Source organism: Bombina bombina, chromosome 1, assembly GCF_027579735.1.
Source record: "Bombina bombina isolate aBomBom1 chromosome 1, aBomBom1.pri, whole genome shotgun sequence".
NCBI lineage: Eukaryota > Metazoa > Chordata > Amphibia > Anura > Bombinatoridae > Bombina > Bombina bombina.
Window position 1 is genome coordinate 1,284,354,755 of NC_069499.1, and position 18,847 is coordinate 1,284,373,601.

Sequence of the window (18,847 nt, forward strand, 5' to 3'; positions counted from 1 at the left end):
TAGAATTTAAAAAAAGGATACAATTAAATGCCCTAACAAATCATTTTATTTTTATACACTAGAATATCCCTTTAAAGGGACAGTAAACAAACTGTTAATTATCTACAATAAAAAAAAAAATCAATATATTTTCATTATCTATTTTGCTCCCTTTTCATGTATTTAATTCTCAGAGCTGGAAAAGTGTCTTGCAGGCTTCTCAAGGCTAACCATGTTACATATATATCCCTAGTTGTCTTTAACAACAGGTGCTGGAGACTCAAACTCAGATTGTTTCCTCCAAATAAGGCAAGTGTTGGGAGGAGTTTGGCTATTGAAAAACAAATGCAGCAAACGACATGTTTATTTGTTGTAAAAAAAAAAAAAAAAAGCTTGACATTGTAATTACAAGAAATCTCTGTTGTCTTATAGAATTACATAAGTGTTTAGTGTCCCCTTTAATTTTTTCTGCTAATACTTATTATTTCTAAATTGTATTATGCATTTATATTATTTTAATGCTAAACTCTGTTTATACTTAAAGGTCTTAACTTTCCTCCTTTATGTAAAAGAAGAAAAATAAAAAGAAAGAAAATGTTCTATGAAATTAGGCAAATTTTGTCCATACATGTCTTAAGAGCTTATGCAGTTGTAGTCAAGTGCTCTCGACATCCCTAAATAAATCCTGATTTGCTGGACACAGTTGTAAACACATTGACAGCGTGAGGTAGGGTAAGTTATTAGATTGCCTGCGCTGCAAATTAAAATACAAATTTACTAGATGTAAACTACATTTTTATATGCATTACAGAAACGGCTGCACAACTGTAATATTTGTGGGTATTCTAGGTTTTCTGATGTACATAAATAAAACTGTAATAAAAAAAGATTTTGCAAAAAAAGTTTCCAATTTTTAAAACCTGTAGATACTTAAATGAAATAATTGCAACCATCCCATTTGGCATAACATTGATGTATGCATATGAATTATGTTTATTCTAAATATATTTTCTATTCTTTTGCTATGTTGCCTAAATGATACATTTAAGGACAATTCTAAAGAGGGTATTATAGTGCAAAAGTTACACATTCTAATTCTCTAGCGCACTTCTCTTACTAGAACTCTTAAGTGTTTAATCCCCACAAAGAGGTTAAACATATAAAGACCCTATCAGGAGCCGCAGAGAACTACTGGTCCAGAGCAGGAAACAGCCAATGATTTAATCAACAGCAGCAGCACAACCCTGCCAATCACCTGTGTTCAGCTCCAGAGCAGCAGTGCTTGTGGCTTCTGAGCAAAACTTTACCTATGTGTCTTACAGGGGCAGAGTGAGACCAACCCAAGCCCTGGGCAAAAATTAGGGAAGGGTGCCCATCACCTCTTACAACCCACCCTTAACTCCATAAGCCTGACTCCTATGCCCCTCCCTGACCATCCCCTATCAGGGCCCCCAAATGCCAGGGCCAGAACTCACACTCCAAGGCACCAGAGCAACAAACCCCAAATTCCAGTTTAAGGACCCACACTATGTGGCCCTTATCTGTTTAGTTACTTCTAGCGCAGCTGTCAGAGCTTCAGCTGTGCTAGCTATTCTTTGAACCACGGTGTGTGTGTGGTGCCATATTAAATCTTGCCAGCCTGCTGCCACCCACAACTTAACTGCACCAAGTGTCTAACCCCTTTTTTGTGTTAGAAATCTATAGTTTCATGGTGAGTAGTGCAAAAACGATATGCTTTAACAAATTGTAGCATGATTCATTTTTCCACTACAATGTCATTTTTAAAGTATATTGTATGCAAACAAAAATTCTGGCATGATAATGAGAGTGTCTGTTTTTAAATGATTAAGAAAAATAAAATGAGTTAACAATTTACCAGAAAGAAGTATACAATTCATATTACATATCCAATTGGTCACAGGGTTACAGGAACAACACAGCTCTATTGGTTAATATGGACACGCCTCCAAATGTCTGATAATAGATTTATTTAGTACAAGAACATGAATAAAAATTTTTTTATAAGACTCATTAAGTTGTAATGAAGTACAATGCGCTTTTAATGTGCATGCGTGCAAAAAGAAAAAAAAATATTAAGAAAATCCACAAACTAAATGTTAATTAGAAAAGTAAAATCACAAAACCTTGAGGCAGCTCATTACAGCAGCACTGCTGGAATAATTTACCTCTCAAAAGAACAACATATGAATTATACATTGGAATTGAGTAGTAAACCAACATGAATATTATGGATAGAAATTAGACAACATTGGTAATTGCTGCGTAACCCTTGTGAATTTCCCTCTTGTGTTAGAATTCTGAGCATGACCTTGAGTAGTTATAACAAATAAAGCAAAATTAAGCAATTTTGGTTGTTCACTGGGGTGTACAACAAAAAGAAAACATACTGATTGAAGAATTGCAGAACCTCAGCAGTGATTGAGGGAAAGGTTCACGGAGAATGAAGATACTTAGTGCACTGGAACAGGAAATACAAGATACACACTGAGGTACTGGCACCTGGAAAGTGATGCTATGACCCAGAACTCTGCAAGGAACCACGTTTGAAGTAATGTTATGTGTGGTCAACTGTAGCATAAACATGAAGCCACGACTAGCACCCTCAATGACAATAAAACATATTTATAATTAGTACAGTTTAGTAGCCTTCAACAGACCTGTGCTACTATTTTATTTCCATTTTTTTCTGATAGTTGTACCTTTTCTATGACTCTATCTACAAAAAACTATAGATCTATGCTTCTTTCAGACAGGATAACATTGCAGCTTGCCTCATTTAAGGCCCTGCAGCCAAAAGGGCAGAGACAGGGAGCAGTGCAATGCCCTCTAAGATTTGATTAATTAGATTAATGGTATTACAGCTAACTGCATAGCTTCTGTGTTATGTTGCAGTTTGTTGTAAGTGTTGCCAAAGCGAATCATGTTTTACAGCTGATGATCTAGAGATAAGTAGATAATGTGCAGCTAGTGATGCTGGCCCTATATTTATATCCGTTCTAAGGTTATCAAATTAATAACTGTGCACTCTAAGCTACTATGTAAAAATCAGAAATAAGTAACTCCCTATCATTACTTATTCTCAGTTTGCAATAATTACACAGTACTGTGGCTGATCCAATCTACTAATTTGCAGCATTTGACACATGGCCAGTAATCTATGCATCTGTATACCAAATGCCTTCAATAACTAATTAAACATTTCAATTGTGATATGCTTATTACTTTTAATGGAGTTTGTTTTAAAATGAGCAGAGGTCTCTGTGTGGGTTGAAGATATTGGATGCCAACAATAAAAAACCTGGATATTTTATACAAAATATTTCATGCACTTAGTACAAGTCTTCAAAAGGTTTTGAATAATTAAACATCTGATAGTCCATATAATAAAAGTCATAGGTGCGCTGTCTTTCTGAAGGAGACAGCTGTGCAAAGTATTGCTGAGTAATTTTATTAGTTGTCCGTTCCTCATTAGAATGCCTATCCTTAAATTTTGGAAATGTCAAGTTTTTTGGTGCCCCAATAAGATGTAGAAGAAAATTTGCATCTTCTTCCATACTTTCAAATTTACCAATAAAATCATAGTCTATCAAACAGGGGCTACAAAGTCGGCTTACATGGTCCCAATGGATGTCCATGCCCACCGGACGATGGACATCAAGAAGGTATTGAATAAACTCCTTAAAATGGACTCCTGATCCTGTCCTTAATGCTTCTTTTGTGGCATTTCTGCGATACCTAGAAATGATGGCTTTACCAAAAACTGGATGGTAATAATTATTAGCATGCTCAAATTTATCCCGAAAAGCTGATACAAGACGTTCAAAAGGTTCCCGAACAAATATCATCTTAGTATAAGTATTGAGTCTATGAAAGATCCCATTTCGATCAAAGCTGTCAAGACGCTTCAAATAATTTCCATAGTGTACAGTATTGTGTTGTATTTCCTTGGTGGAAGCGGCTAATCCATTTAGGACCATCAAAACACGTTTCCAGTTTGAGCAACCAGCTTTTGGTACCTCACAATACAAAATTTTGTGTTTATCTTCTACAAAAATTCGTGAAACATGATAAGGGGTTATAATTCTCCTACCATTACTTTTATATTTTGAGCAGATGTCTTGCATTAACTTTTTCCTCTGTCTTTGTATCTCATAAAGTTTCTTCCAGTTGTCATTCCTATCATCATACTGCAGCCTTCTAAGATCAACCACAGAATTGTTCATAGTAATTAGAATTGGTGATTCTTTGAGTAGAAACCTTCTCCTTTTCTTAAGTAATTTTCTGTCTGTGTATTGTTTATCCTCTCTCTGTAGAAACCTAATCTTTTTCTGTCTCCGGTTCACGCTCTGAAAAATAGCTGGAAATTTATAAGGAGGATATGAGGGAACTATTTGGTTGATCTCCAGTAATTGTTTTGCTGCATTATCGATTAAATTTCCATGTTGGTTGTTAGATGTACAATCCTGTGAACAAAAAAAACAAAAAGTGTCTGAGAATACATTGTAAACAAGGTATGGAAACAAATCAACATACACAAAGTAGTTTTCAATAAACATTTGCACTTTTAATGCATTTAATTTGTCATTATATGTTTTGACCACTAAATCTAGTAGAATATCATGTTCTGCAACTGCATAATAAAAAGACTATTCAAAAGCACTTGGTTTGAGTTTCATATGAGTAGTGGATTTCCTATTAACACATTTTAAAGTAATTATATTTTCCCTCCCACTACATCATGTGACAGCCATCAGCCAATAACAAAAATGCATATACATTTATTCTGTAAATCTTGCACATGTTCAGTAGGTGCTGGTGTCTCAGAAAGTGTGCATATAAAAAGACTGCACATTTATATAATGAATGTTAATTGGAAAGTTGTTTAAAATTGTGTGCTCTATCTGAATAATACAATTTTTATTTCGACTCGAGTGTCCCTTTAATGTGTCAGGTAACATGATAGCACATTTAAATTTGTCTCACCACTGGGTATATTTATTAATTACAGTAACTAAGTTGAAGATGATGTTTTTTCATCACAGTATGCTAGACCGTCATTTGTACGTTTCTGGTTGTGCAGTACATGAGGTGTCCATAGACATATTGCTAACAGCATATGCCACAGACAGCACACATTCCAGATAATGCAACCAGTTATTTTATGGAATATAAATAAAAAACTGTAAAACTATTCTAGTCTATTTTTTGCCAGATCAGATGGTATTTATATTATTGCTGCATAAACCAGTGTTTCTCAAATGGGGTCCCACAGCCCACTGCTGCACCTTTGTGTTTCAAAATATGCCAGGGCTGCTGTAAGCTAAGTAGACTTAGTTTACAGAGATTAGTTACTAAGCTGCACCCACAACCAGGACTCCCTGACCCAGGGTTTGGGCAGACTCAGACAACATTAAGAGGCAAATTCTATGAATCTAAGAGCTCTACAAACCCATATAACTGGGTGGCACTGACACCAGCTTCAAATCAGTTTTTCCATTATTTGTTCCACAACAAAACACTGAATAGAATTTTAAGTAACAATTAATTCAGTATTCAGCCGAATACTGAACATTCTAATGATGTATTAGAAACACAGAAATGCTTAGAACGTTTGATTGATTTCACAAATTTGACCATGTTTCTATGAGCCCTGTTAATTTGAAGTAAATTGGTTCAGGGCTTTTTAAAGTTTATTAGGGTGTAAAAATTTGACATGTTTCATTAATTTTAGGGAACAAAAATATTGTCAAGGGAAGCATTTGTTCTGCAATTGAAATGTAAACACACACTGAGCATGTGGCTGGGGACTTGTATCTTATTTGATGTTTTATTTGATTAAATATTAATAGTCTTAAATTAAAAGGTCATAAAAATCAAAATATAAGGGGCAAAGAAAATGCTCTAGTGTGTTTTATGCAAGCATTAATAATTAAATGGTCTAACTATGTTAGGGATTAAACACATAGTTAAAGTCAGCTCCAGAGCAGCAACCCACTATTGGGAGCTAGCTGAACACATCTGGTGAGCCAGTAACAATAGGAATATATGTGTAGAGACTATCAGCTAGCTACCAGAAGTTATGCTCCTTAGCCTATGTTTTTTAGAAAAGGATACCAAGAAAACAAAGTCAATTTAATAATAGAAGAAAGATTGAAAACGCTCTTAAAATTGCATGATCTATCTCAGGGGTCAACAACCTTGGGCCCCAAATGTTTTGAAACTACATTTCCCATGATGCTTAGGCAGCCTAAAGAGTGTCTCAGCATCATGGGAAATGCAGCTCCAAATCATCTGGGAGCCCAAGTTTGCTGACCCCTGATCTATATGAATCAGGACATTTTAAATGTAACCTCTTAGGTTGGCGCCCTCTGTGCACATCAATCAAACCAGTGCATGGAGCTTATCTATCGATTAGTGACCATGTAACCTCTAGGATCAGCACTGAAGCTGCTGCACAAGAGTTGCTATATAGATGGCACAATTATGTTAACAGCCCTCTTTAAAAACGGGGAAACCCTGGTTTAAGCATGGCAATTGTAAACCACAAAAAAAAAAGTGTTTTTATAATAAGAGCTTCTAGGTAAGAAGTCCTTTTTCTAACACTTGTATGCAGCATATTGGGGGAAGCAAAGAGTTTTAAGGGAAATGTACTGTAAAACATTCTCCCCCTATGTGCTCCAAATGGGTTTAAAGACAGCCCAAACCATTTGAAAGGGCATTCATGCAGCTGCTTTGAATACAATTGACTCATCAGCTGTTTGCTTGAGTACATTGTCCCTTTAGACTGCTGAAACCAGGAATTGTTCTGCTTTTTCAGATTTGTTTGAAAGCTTAAAGAATGGCAAAAACACAATTGTATGCCATGTATATCAATGTAAGAATTTGTATATGCATTTTCTTTTCTATGTATTTCACAGCAGTAACTTAAACCCTCCCATTAGCTAATGTACCATGATACTAAAACAATATTTCAAAGAGGGTATGATTGGCCATAAATGGAAAATAGATATGTCCAACATGAAAGGTTGCTGTAATCATTTGAAATCTTTTCCCCATTGCTTTGCTGAGCTATCTGGTGACCCCTAATGTCATCTTAACAAGATCAGGCTTTTAACTTGCAGCACACAGGCTGGCCGCATGTGATGTGTCTCAAGTCATTTACTCACAGAAAGTCCTAAGTGCCCGAGATTTAGGAAGCTGAACATTTAATGGCCCATCAGATCGGATTAACTGCTCCACTGCCAAATAAACTAACACAGCACAGCAAACTGCCAGTGATCACCTTCTGACCAGTTGAAAATACACTAATTTCTGCAAAGGCAGAACTGTTTATTCACATTGTTATCAGAGGAATGCAATGGTATTTTATAATTATACAAAACACGGAAGGGGACTGCACTCTCATACCGGACCGGGTACATATCCTATGACCCTGCAACATGCTCAGCCCTGGGTGCTCACGGGCACTCACAGGAAGCTGTGCTGTCCCCAGAGTCACAGGCAGTTAACCCCAGACAGGTCTGGGTGCAAGAACCATAGGGAAAATTACAAAACACATTAAAGTGAATGTAAAGTGTGCATCCTCACTAACGTTACCCTTAACGTCTATTAAAAATAAATACCAGTTTTATTCATCGATTTACAATGTTTTTGTTATATACCTTGTTTTTTTATTTTGTTCGTTGGCTTCCGTTATTTTGATCCTCCACCCGGTACGCGCGTCTACTTAGTGTCAGTCTGATTGACGTCTTAATTACCAATCAAGGCTCTAACCACAGGGGGACCCACCCGCTTACGCTGACATCACTACTCCTTTCTGCGCCTGCGTTATCATGTTCACCAACGATTTCCTTTAACGCTCATGCACATTTCGCGCATGCGCAGTTGTTTTACTTTATGGAGCCCTGTCATTTCTGAATTACTGTATTCTCTAATTACAGCTTATTTTGAAAATCAATACTGTTTGAATTCAAAGAATAAATTTTAATTATTATTCTTGTCACCAATTTTTAATAACCATATGAACAATGTCTGTTTACATTTTAGGAAAAATATTAGTTAGCAGGCAAAACATAATGAAAATAATAAGTTCCGTTTCAATAAACACAATCGATGTGTATTGTATTTTTATTTGGCGTATTAGGTGCTGGGTTAGCAGATCGTTTCCTTCTCTTCACAACGATAGTATTCATTGAATGTATTGATTCAATGAATACTATGGTTGATTGACAGCGGAAACAGCATTTCACGCATGCGCAATGGGAAGTGAAAACGGGAGCACGCATTGAAGAGACGTAAACAGCGGGTGGGAACGCTGTATACGTGATATGTCTAAAACTAAGGAAGTAAACTGTGGGAGGAGCAGGTACTGTGAATAGTCGATATTTCAACTAAAAAATAAAACTACATATTACTAATTTTTTAATAAATGTATAGTGGCGGTTAGGTTAAAATCAGGATTGCCTACAGGAATATGTGTTCAAAATAACGAAAATTGACAATCACTTTAATACAACACACAGAGAAAGTCCAGCACTCAATCACAAGCTCTCCGCTAAGATTTAAAAGCAAAAATGGAAAGGTTAGTTACCGCATTTGGCCAAATGGGACAAGCCCAGGTACCACATCAAGGTCCTTTCCAATACCTGGGACCCTAAAACAGCCACACAATGCAAGCTCTCAAATCCAAACAAACTGGGAAAAGGGAAGGGTGCACAGGCTTATGTAATCACCCTAGACATATACAAAACACGGAAGGGGACTGTACTCTCATACCGGACCAGGTACACATCCCATGACCCTGCAACATGCTCAGCCCCGGCTGCTCACGGGCACTCACAGGTAGCTGTGCTGTCCCCAGAGTCACAGGCAGTTAACCCCAGACTAATTAATACAACACACAGAGAAAGCACTCAGCACTCACTTACAAGCTCTCTGCTAAGATTTAACATTTGTAATTTTCCCTATGGTTCTATGACAGTAACATGATTTATTTATTTATTTTTGTATTTAAAAGGAATTTGTTTTATATTTAGAAAGAATTCTCACTTTTCAGTGATTCTTTAGAAGTCCATAGGTAGAGGACAACATCTAATATTACAGACTATGGCTATTAAAGGGACAACATACACCAATTTTCATATAACTGTATGTATAGGCACTACTATAAAGAATAATATGCACAGATACTGATATAAAAATCCAGTATAAAACCATTCAAAAACGTACTTAAAAGCTCCCAGTTTAGCTTTGTTTAAAAGGTAGCAAGAACACCCACCTTAAGTGGGAAATATCAGACACTCCCCCCTCCCCTTCCTCTTCATATTAAAAGACTCTTTAAACAAACAAGAGCAAGCTGGAGTAGGTATACCCAGGGGCGTAACTATCACTGGTGCAGAAGTCGCAACTGCGACCGGGCCCGGCAGGTCCAACCCTCAGGGGGGCCCCAGCTTGGGCATAACATTTATTTATTTTTTAACAACTTTTTTTTTTTCAAACTAACTTTTTTTTCTAGCAAACTTTGTTTGTTTTCAGCGGTGCAGGGGTTGCGTAACATTGCGCAGTGCTCACTAGCAGTTTTACATTAGAGCGTTGCCGTGGGTTACCATGGCAACGCGCTGCTGAGCGGGAAAGGAGGCAGGATCTGTCCTGCGTGAATGTATGCAACCAGTAACGCAGTTTTCTCAGCTCAGGGACTATGAAGTGGAAGGAAAAGGTAAGTCAGTAAGTGCATTGCATCCTGGCTAGCCTAGAACCCTAACCACTATCAGCCGTTAGTTGTTCATTGTCCCCAGGCAGTCGCACAGGGCTGATCTGGGGACAGCTGTGGAAGACAGTGAACCAACTGGGTCCCAGGCCGCACTTCACAGGGGCGGCAGTTCAATTAGTGACTATCAGTATATCACAGTCATAGTCAGACCGCCGCTCCTGTGATTGTCTTCTATTGGGGATTGTGATTGACAGTGGGGCAGCAGCAGCATTGAAGTCAGACCGTTGCAAATTGCATATATTAAGGTAGAATCAGTACTCCAGGTATTTGAATTCAGTGTCCTTGTGATATAAATTCCTAGTTTTCACTCACGCTAACAAAGTTACTTTTTACATTGGGCGTTGCTCCTAAACACTTGTCTCTGAGACTGTGCCTGGGAATTGGGATTGACAGCTGGGCAGGAGCAGCATTGGAAGGCCCACACAGAGATGTTCATGCTGTAATACGTGTGCACAGTGTGACTGTCAATTGTATGCACACACTGTCCGGAGCAGCACAGTTTTTCTATCAACTTATTGCTAGCCTGCCTGAAGTTGTGCCCCGCCCCCTGATTCTCACAGCACACTAAGCGTGACTTACTATCCTCTCTCTTGTCTGCAGCAGGCTCACAATTCTATTCTCTTTACAAGTAGCTCTGTGCTACTAACTGGGGCTGTGTGTGGTCTGGGAAGCACTAGGTAGATTTTCAATCACGGAGCTCAGCTAGAGGGAAAAGCAGTGGTGAGAGAACAGCAGAGAGATTCAGCAGAAGAAAAAAAACGGAGTGAGAAATCCTTTCAGTCAGTTTTCTTTTCCTCTGCTGAATCTTTGCTTTTCCCTCTCTGTAGCTGAGCTCCTGATTGAAAATCTGCCTAGTGCTTCCCAGAGCACACACAGCCAGTAAGAAGCACAGAGCAGCAAGCTAAGCTGATGCTTATACTTCTTCAAGACAGTGGCACAAGGATAAAACACATTCTAATCAACATCTCATATAGCTGGAACATAAGAGTACACTTTACACTTTTTCAAGACTGTATGCTCTATTTTTTATTTTTATAAAAGAATCATGTTTTTTACCTTTCTACTAAAAGATTGATCTAAATCTTCAACTAATATTGTGTCAGATGTCTTACTGCACTAGATTTCTCAAATGGGTATGAGTTTGCAACTACTCACATGTAAGTTGCTTTCTGTAATGCATTCATTTTCATTTAATTTTGGTATATGGGGAGCATTCTGTAATATTTGGCTCTGGTAATGATTCTGAAACTTACTTATTCCTCTGAAACCTCCCTACATTGGTGCAAGGTGAGATATTGCCTTGACTGTGAATTCATTATCTTGCTATTTTTTTTGACTCAATATGGGATCCTAATAATATCAGACCTCTGCAGTAAGCTCTGTGAATTTTTAGTTGATGACTGTGTGCAGAAGATTGTTTTGTTTTTTTGTTTTTTTATAGAAACATATCAGTTATGTAAGTATTAAAGGGACAGTAAAGTCAAAATAAAACTTTTATGATTCAGATAGAGCTCTCTTTGTTCTCCTAGTATAATTTTTTAAAGGATATACCTAGATAGGCTCAGAAGCAACAATAAAGGTAGCTAGCTGGAAGGGCAACCCTTAGGATTCACGGAGCCAAAACAAATTTGTGGATAATATACACAGCCACGAATCAGAACATAGGTTCCAGCAGTGCACTGCTGCTGCTTCTGAGCCTTTTCAATAAAGGATACCAAGAGAACAAATCAAAATAGATAATAGATGTAAACTAGAAATTTGTTTAAAATTGCATGCTCTATCTAAAACATGAAAGTTTAATTTTGACATTATTATTATATTGAAAAAAAAATATGTATCAAATTCACATTTTTTTGGTGGGGGGGGCGGGGTTGGGGGGGCCCTTCTTAGATTCTTGCACCTGGGCCCTGTGGTTTCTAGTTACGCCCCTGGGTATACCTCTGTATTCTCCTTAAACTTTGGGGCTTGGTTAGGAGTCTGAAAATCAGAGCAATGTTATTTAAAAATAAGCAAGACTAAAAAAAAAAAACCCTGCATGGGCTATATAAATGGATCATCTACAAAACATTTATGCAAAGAAAAATTGAGTGTATAATGTCCCTTTAAGTGTCATGGAAGCTAAACTTCATTTTTCAAACACTTATACAAGTTTAAAAAAATGTTGTAGTTGACTTCTGTTATCAAATGTATCCCTTTCTTTCATGTAATTAGCAAGAGTCCATGAGCTAGTGACGTATGGGATATACATTCCTACCAGGAGGTGCAAAGTTTCCCAAACCTCAAAATGCCTATAAATACACCCCTCACCACACCCACAAATCAGTTTTACAAACTTTGCCTCCTATGGAGGTGGTGTAGTAAGTTTGTGCTAGATTCTACGTTGATATGCGCTCCGCAGCAGGTTGGAGCCCGGTTTTCCTCTCAGCGTGCAGTGAATGTCAGAGGGATGTGAGGAGAGTATTGCCTATTTAAATTCAATGATTTCCTTCTACGGGGTCTATTTCATAGGTTCTCTGTTATCAGTCGTAGAGATTCATCTCTTACCTCCCTTTTCAGATCGACGATATACTCTTATATATACCATTACCTCTACTGATTTTCCTTTCAGTACTGGTTTGGCTTTCTACTACATGTAGATGAGTGTCCTGGGGTAAGTAAGTCTTATTTTCTGTGACACTCTAAGCTATGGTTGGGCACTTTTATATAAAGTTCTAAATATATGTGTTCAAACATTTATTTGCCTTGATTCAGTATGTTCAACGTTCCTTATTTCAGACAGTCAGTTTCATATTTGGGATAATGCATATGAATAAATCAATTTATTTCTTACCTTAATAAAATTTGACTTTTTCCCTGTGGGCTGTTAGGCTCGCAGGGGTTGAAAATGCTTCATTTTATTGCGTCATTCTTGGCGCGGACTTTTTTGGCGCAAACATTTTTTCTTTGTTTCCGGCGTCATACGTGTCGCCGGAAGTTGCGTCAATTTTGACGGTTTTTTGAGCCAAAAGTGTCGGCGTTCCGGATGTGGCGTCATTTTTGGCGCCAAAAGCATTTAGGCGCCAAATAATGTGGGCGTCTTTTTTGGCGCTAAAAAATATGGGCGTCACTATTGTCTCCACATTATTTAAGTCTCTTTGTTTATTGCTTCTGGTTGCTAGAAGTTTGTTCAATGGCATTTTTTCCCATTCCTGAAACTGTCATTTAAGGAATTTGATCAATTTTGCTTTATATGTTGTTTTTTGTATTACATATTGCAAGATGTCCCAGATTGATCCTGAGTCAGAAGATACTTCTGGAAAATCGCTGCCTAGTTCTGGATCTACCAAAGTTAAGTGTATTTGCTGTAAACTTGTGGTATCTGTTCCTCCAGCTGTTTGTAATGAATGTCATGACAAACTTGTTAATGCAGATAATATTTCCTTTAGTAATGTTACATTACCTGTTGTTGTTCCATCAACATCTAATACTCAGAGTGTTCCTGTTAACATAAGAGATTTTGTTTCTAAATCCATTAAGAAGGCTATGTCTGTTATTCCTCCTTCTAGTAAACGTAAAAGGTCTTTTAAAACTTCTAATTTTTCAGATGAATTTTTAAATGAACATCATCATTCTGATTCTGATAATGATTCCTCTGGTTCAGAGGATTCTGTTTCAGAGGTTGATGCTGATAAATCTTCATATTTATTCAAAATGGAATTTATTCATTCTTTACTTAAAGAAGTCTTAATTGCATTAGAAATAGAGGATTCTGGTCCTCTTGATACTAAATCTAAACATTTAAATAATGTTTTTAAATCTCCTGTAGTTATTCCAGAAGTTTTTCCTGTCCCTGATGCTATTTCTGAAGTAATCTCCAGGGAATGGAATAATTTGGGTAATTCATTTACTCCTTCTAAACGTTTTAAGCAATTATATCCTGTGCCATCTGACAGATTAGAGTTTTGGGACAAAATCCCTAAGGTTGATGGGGCTATCTCTACTCTTGCTAAACGTACTACTATTCCTACGGCAGATAGTACTTCCTTTAAGGATCCTTTAGATAGGAAAATTGAATCCTTTCTAAGAAAAGCTTACTTATGTTCAGGTAATCTTCTTAGACCTGCTATATCTTTAGCGGATGTTGCTGCAGCTTCAACTATTTGGTTAGAAGCTTTAGCGCAACAAGTAACAGATCATAATTCTCATAGCATTGTTAATCTTCTTCAACATGCTAATAACTTTATTTCTGATGCCATCTTTGATATCATTAGGGTTGATTTCAGGTATATGTCTCTAGCCATTTTAGCTAGAATAGCTTTATGGCTTAAAACTTGGAATGCTGATATGTCTTCTAAGTCAACTTTGCTTTCCCTTTCTTTCCAGGGTAATAAATTATTTGGTTCACAGTTGGATTCTATTATCTCAACTGTTACTGAAGGGAAAGGAACTTTTTTACCACAGGATAAAAAATCTAAAGGTAAATTTAGGTCTAATAATCGTTTTTGTTCCTTTCGTCACAATAAGGAACAAAAGCCTGATCCTTCACCCACAGGAGCGGTATCAGTTTGGAAACCATCTCCAGTCTGGAATAAATCCAAGCCTTTTAGAAAACCAAAGCCAGCTCCAAAGTCCACATGAAGGTGCGGCCCTCATTCCAGCCCAGCTGGTAGGGGGCAGATTACGATTTTTCAAAGAAATTTGGATCAATTCAATTCACAATCTTTGGATTCAGAACATTGTTTCAGAAGGGTACAGAATTGGCTTCAAGATAAGGCCTCCTGCAAAAAGATTTTTTCTTTCCCGTGTCCCAGTAAATCCGGCGAAGGCTCAAGCATTTCTGAAATGTGTTTCAGATCTAGAGTTGGCTGGAGTAATTATGCCAGTTCCAGTTCTGGAACAGGGACTGGGGTTTTATTCAAATCTCTTCATTGTACCAAAGAAGGAGAATTCTTTCAGACCAGTTCTGGATTTAAAAATATTGAATCGTTATGTAAGGATACCAACATTCAAAATGGTAACTATAAGGACTATCCTGCCTTTTGTTCAGCAAGGGCATTATATGTCCACAATAGATTTACAGGATGCATATCTGCATATTCCGATTCATCCAGATCACTTTCAGTTTCTAAGATTCTCTTTCCTGGACAAGCATTACCAGTTTGTGGCTCTGCCATTTGGCCTAGCAACAGCTCCAAGGATTTTTACAAAGGTTCTCGGTGCCCTTCTGTCTGTAATCAGAGAACAGGGTATTGTGGTATTTCCTTATTTGGACGATATCTTGGTACTTGCTCAGTCTTCACATTTAGCAGAATCTCATACGAATCGACTTGTATTGTTTATTCGAGATCATGGTTGGAGGATCAATTTACCGAAAAGTTCATTGATTCCTCAGACAAGGGTAACCTTTTTAGGTTTCCAGATAGATTCAGTGTCCATGACTCTGTCACTAACGGACAAGAGACGTCTAAAATTGATTTCAGCTTGTTGAAACCTTCAGTCTCAATCATTCCCTTCGGTAGCCTTATTGCATGGAAATTCTAGGTCTTATGACTGCTGCATCGGACGCGATCCCCTTTGCTCGTTTTCACATGCGACCTCTTCAGCTCTGTATGCTGAACCAGTGGTGCAGGGATTACACAAAGATATCTCAATTGATATCTTTAAAACCGATTGTACGACACTCTCTGACGTGGTGGACAGATCACCACCGTTTAGTTCAGGGGGCTTCTTTTGTTTTTCCGACCTGGATTGTGATTTCAACAGATGCAAGTCTGACAGGTTGGGAGCTGTTTGGGGGTCTCTGACAGCACAAGGGGTTTGGGAATCTCAGGAGGTGAGATTACCAATCAATATTTTGGAACTCCGTGCAATTTTCAGAGCTCTTCAGTCATGGCCTCTTCTAAAGAGAGAATCATTCATTTGTTTTCAGACAGACAATGTCACAACTGTGGCATATATCAGTCATCAAGGAGGGACTCACAGTCCTCTGGCTATGAAAGAAGTATCTCAAATACTGGTATGGGCGGAATCCAGCTCCTGTCTAATTTCTGCGGTTCATATCCCAGGTATAGACAATTGGGACGCGGATTATCTCAGTCGCCAAACGTTACATCCGGGCAAATGGTCTCTTCACCCAGAGGTATTTCTTCAGATTGTTCAAATGTGGGGACTTCCAGAAATAGATCTGATGGCTTCTCATCTAAACAAGAAACTTCCCAGGTATCTGTCCAGATCCAGGGATCCTCAGGCGGAAGCAGTGGATTCATTGTCACTTCCTTGGAAGTATCATCCTGCCTATATCTTTCCGCCTCTAGTTCTTCTTCCAAGAGTAATCTCCAAGATTCTGAAGGAATGCTTGTTTGTTCTGCTGGTGGCACCAGCATGGCCTCACAGGTTTTGGTATGCGGATCTTGTCCGGATGGCCTCTTGCCAACCGTGGACTCTTCCGTTAAGACCAGACCTTCTGTCACAAGGTCCTTTTTTCCATCAGGATCTCAAATCCTTAAATTTGAAGGTATGGAGATTGAATGCTTGATTCTTAGTCAAAGAGGTTTCTCTGACTCTGTGATTAATACTATGTTACAGGCTCGTAAATCTGTATCTAGGAAGATATATTATCGAGTCTGGAAGACTTACATTTCTTGGTGTCTTTCTCATCATTTTTCCTGGCATTCTTTTAGAATTCCGAGAATTTTACAGTTTCTTCAGGATGGTTTGGATAAAGGTTTGTCTGCAAGTTCCTTGAAAGGACAAATCTCTGCTCTTTCTGTTCTTTTTCACAGAAAGATTGCTAATCTTCCTGATATACATTGTTTTGTACAAGCTTTGGTACGTATAAAACCTGTTATTAAGTCAATTTCTCCTCCTTGAAGTTTGAATTTGGTTTTGGGGGCTCTTCAAGCTCCTCCATTTGAACCTATGCATTCACTGGACATTAAATTACTTTCTTGGAAAGTTTTGTTTCTTTTGGCCATCTCTTCTGCTAGAAGAGTTTCTGAATTATCTGCTCTTTCTTGTGAGTCTCCTTTTCTGATTTTTCATCAGGATAAGGCGGTGTTGCGAACTTCTTTTAAATTTTTACCGAAGGTTGTGAATTCTAACAACATTAGTAGAGAAATTGTGGTTCCTTCATTGTGTCCTAATCCTAAGAATTCTAAGGAGAGATCATTGCATTCTTTGGATGTAGTTAGAGCTTTGAAATATTATGTTGAAGCTACTAAGAATTTCCGAAAGACTTCTAGTCTATTTGTTATCTTTTCCGGTTCTAGGAAAGGTCAGAAGGCCTCTGCCATTTCTTTGGCATCTTGGTTGAAATCTTTAATTCATCATGCTTATGTAGAGTCGGGTAAGTCCCCGCCTCAAAGGATTACAGCTCATTCTACTAGGTCAGTTTCTACTTCCTGGGCATTTAGGAATGAAGCTTCGGTTGATCAGATTTGCAAAGCATCAACTTGGTCTTCTTTGCATACTTTTACTAAATTCTACCACTTTGATGTGTTTTCTTCTTCTGAAGCAGTTTTTGGTAGAAAAGTACTTCAGGCAGCTGTTTCAGTTTGATTCTTCTGCTTATATTTTCAGTTTTTTTCATTATAAGATTTAAACTTTATTTTGGGTGTGGATTATTTTCAGCGGAATTGGCTGTCTTTATTTTATCCCTCCCTCTCTAGTGACTCTTGCGTGGAAGATCCACATCTTGGGTAGTCATTATCCCATACGTCACTAGCTCATGGACTCTTGCTAATTACATGAAAGAAAACATAATTTATGTAAGAACTTACCTGATAAATTCATTTCTTTCATATTAGCAAGAGTCCATGAGGCCCACCCTTTTTGTGGTGGCTATGATTTTTTTATAAAGCACAATTATTCCAATTCCTTATTTTTTTATGCTTTCGCACTTTTGTCTTATCACCCCACTTCTTGGCTATGCGTTAAACTGATTTGTGGGTGTGGTGAGGGGTGTATTTATAGGCATTTTGAGGTTTGGGAAACTTTGCCCCTCCTGGTAGGAATGTATATCCCATACGTCACTAGCTCATGGACTCTTGCTAATATGAAAGAAATGAATTTATCAGGTAAGTTCTTACATAAGTTATGTTTTCTCTATGTGATCTTTGTTGAAACGTAGCTCTTTTCCATGAGAGCTTACTGAGGTATGCTCGGTGTTGTACATGTGACATGGGGATTACATGACAGTAATGTTTGCCACAGAGTTTGTAACAATGTTATACATATAGTGCTCAAAGCTCCTGAGCCTACCTCAATATACTTCTCATAGAAAGGAGATAGTTTCAACAAAGGATATAAAAAAGAGGTTAAATTAATCATATAAGCAAAATGTATTTGTTTTATAAATTATACAATCTATTTGAAGCATGACATTTTGACTCCTATGTCCTTTTAAGACAAACGAACTGATGAATTTTAACAAAAAAAAAAAAAGCAAATCTCACTATAACCAAATTTAATAAACATACAACAGCAATTTTTCAAGTACAAATATATCTATCTATTCATGAGATTTGCTTCTAATTTTTATTTTCAGTTTTAAGTAATCACTGTGTGGTAATAAGCTGTTTTGTCTAACCACAAAAAATAAATAAAAAGTAGGCATGTGCCCTCAGAGGTTTAAGATGCCTCCGAATGTGGAAGGCGGTGGCCGCTTGCAGCGTTCATCTCTCTTCGGAGACGGATTTCTGCTTGTTAAAGGGATAGGAATGTCAAAATTAAACTTGTATGATTCAGATAGAGCATGCCATTTTAAGATACTTCTATTTGTCATATATTGTTTGTTTTCTTGTTGAAAAAAAATATGCACAAATCCTACACTAGTGGGAGCTAGCTGCTGATTGGTGCCTTCATGCATTTATCTCTTGTGATTGGCTACCTAGATGTGTTCGGCTAGCTGCCAGTAGTGCAATGCTGTTCCTTTAGCAATGGATAACAAGAGAATGAAGCAAATTTTATAATAGGAAATTAAAAAGTTGTTTGAAATTTAATGTTCTATCCAAATCATGAAAACATAATTTATGCTTACCTGATAAATTTATTTCTCTTGTGGTGTATCCAGTCCACGGATCATCCATTACTTGTGGGATA

General features: G+C 37.5%; 1 protein-coding gene across 1 annotated transcript in view; it reads right to left on the bottom strand.

Moving 5' to 3' along the window:
* Positions 1-3,013: 3,013 nt before the first annotated feature.
* CHST8 (carbohydrate sulfotransferase 8) overlaps positions 3,014-18,847 on the bottom strand; it is a 73,732-nt gene continuing 57,898 nt past the window's right edge. The window contains exon 3 of the mRNA XM_053719230.1: positions 3,014-4,463. Within this exon, the coding sequence (XP_053575205.1) occupies positions 3,330-4,463 (1,134 nt within the window). The 3' untranslated portion in view covers positions 3,014-3,329. The remainder of the gene's footprint in view (positions 4,464-18,847) is intronic.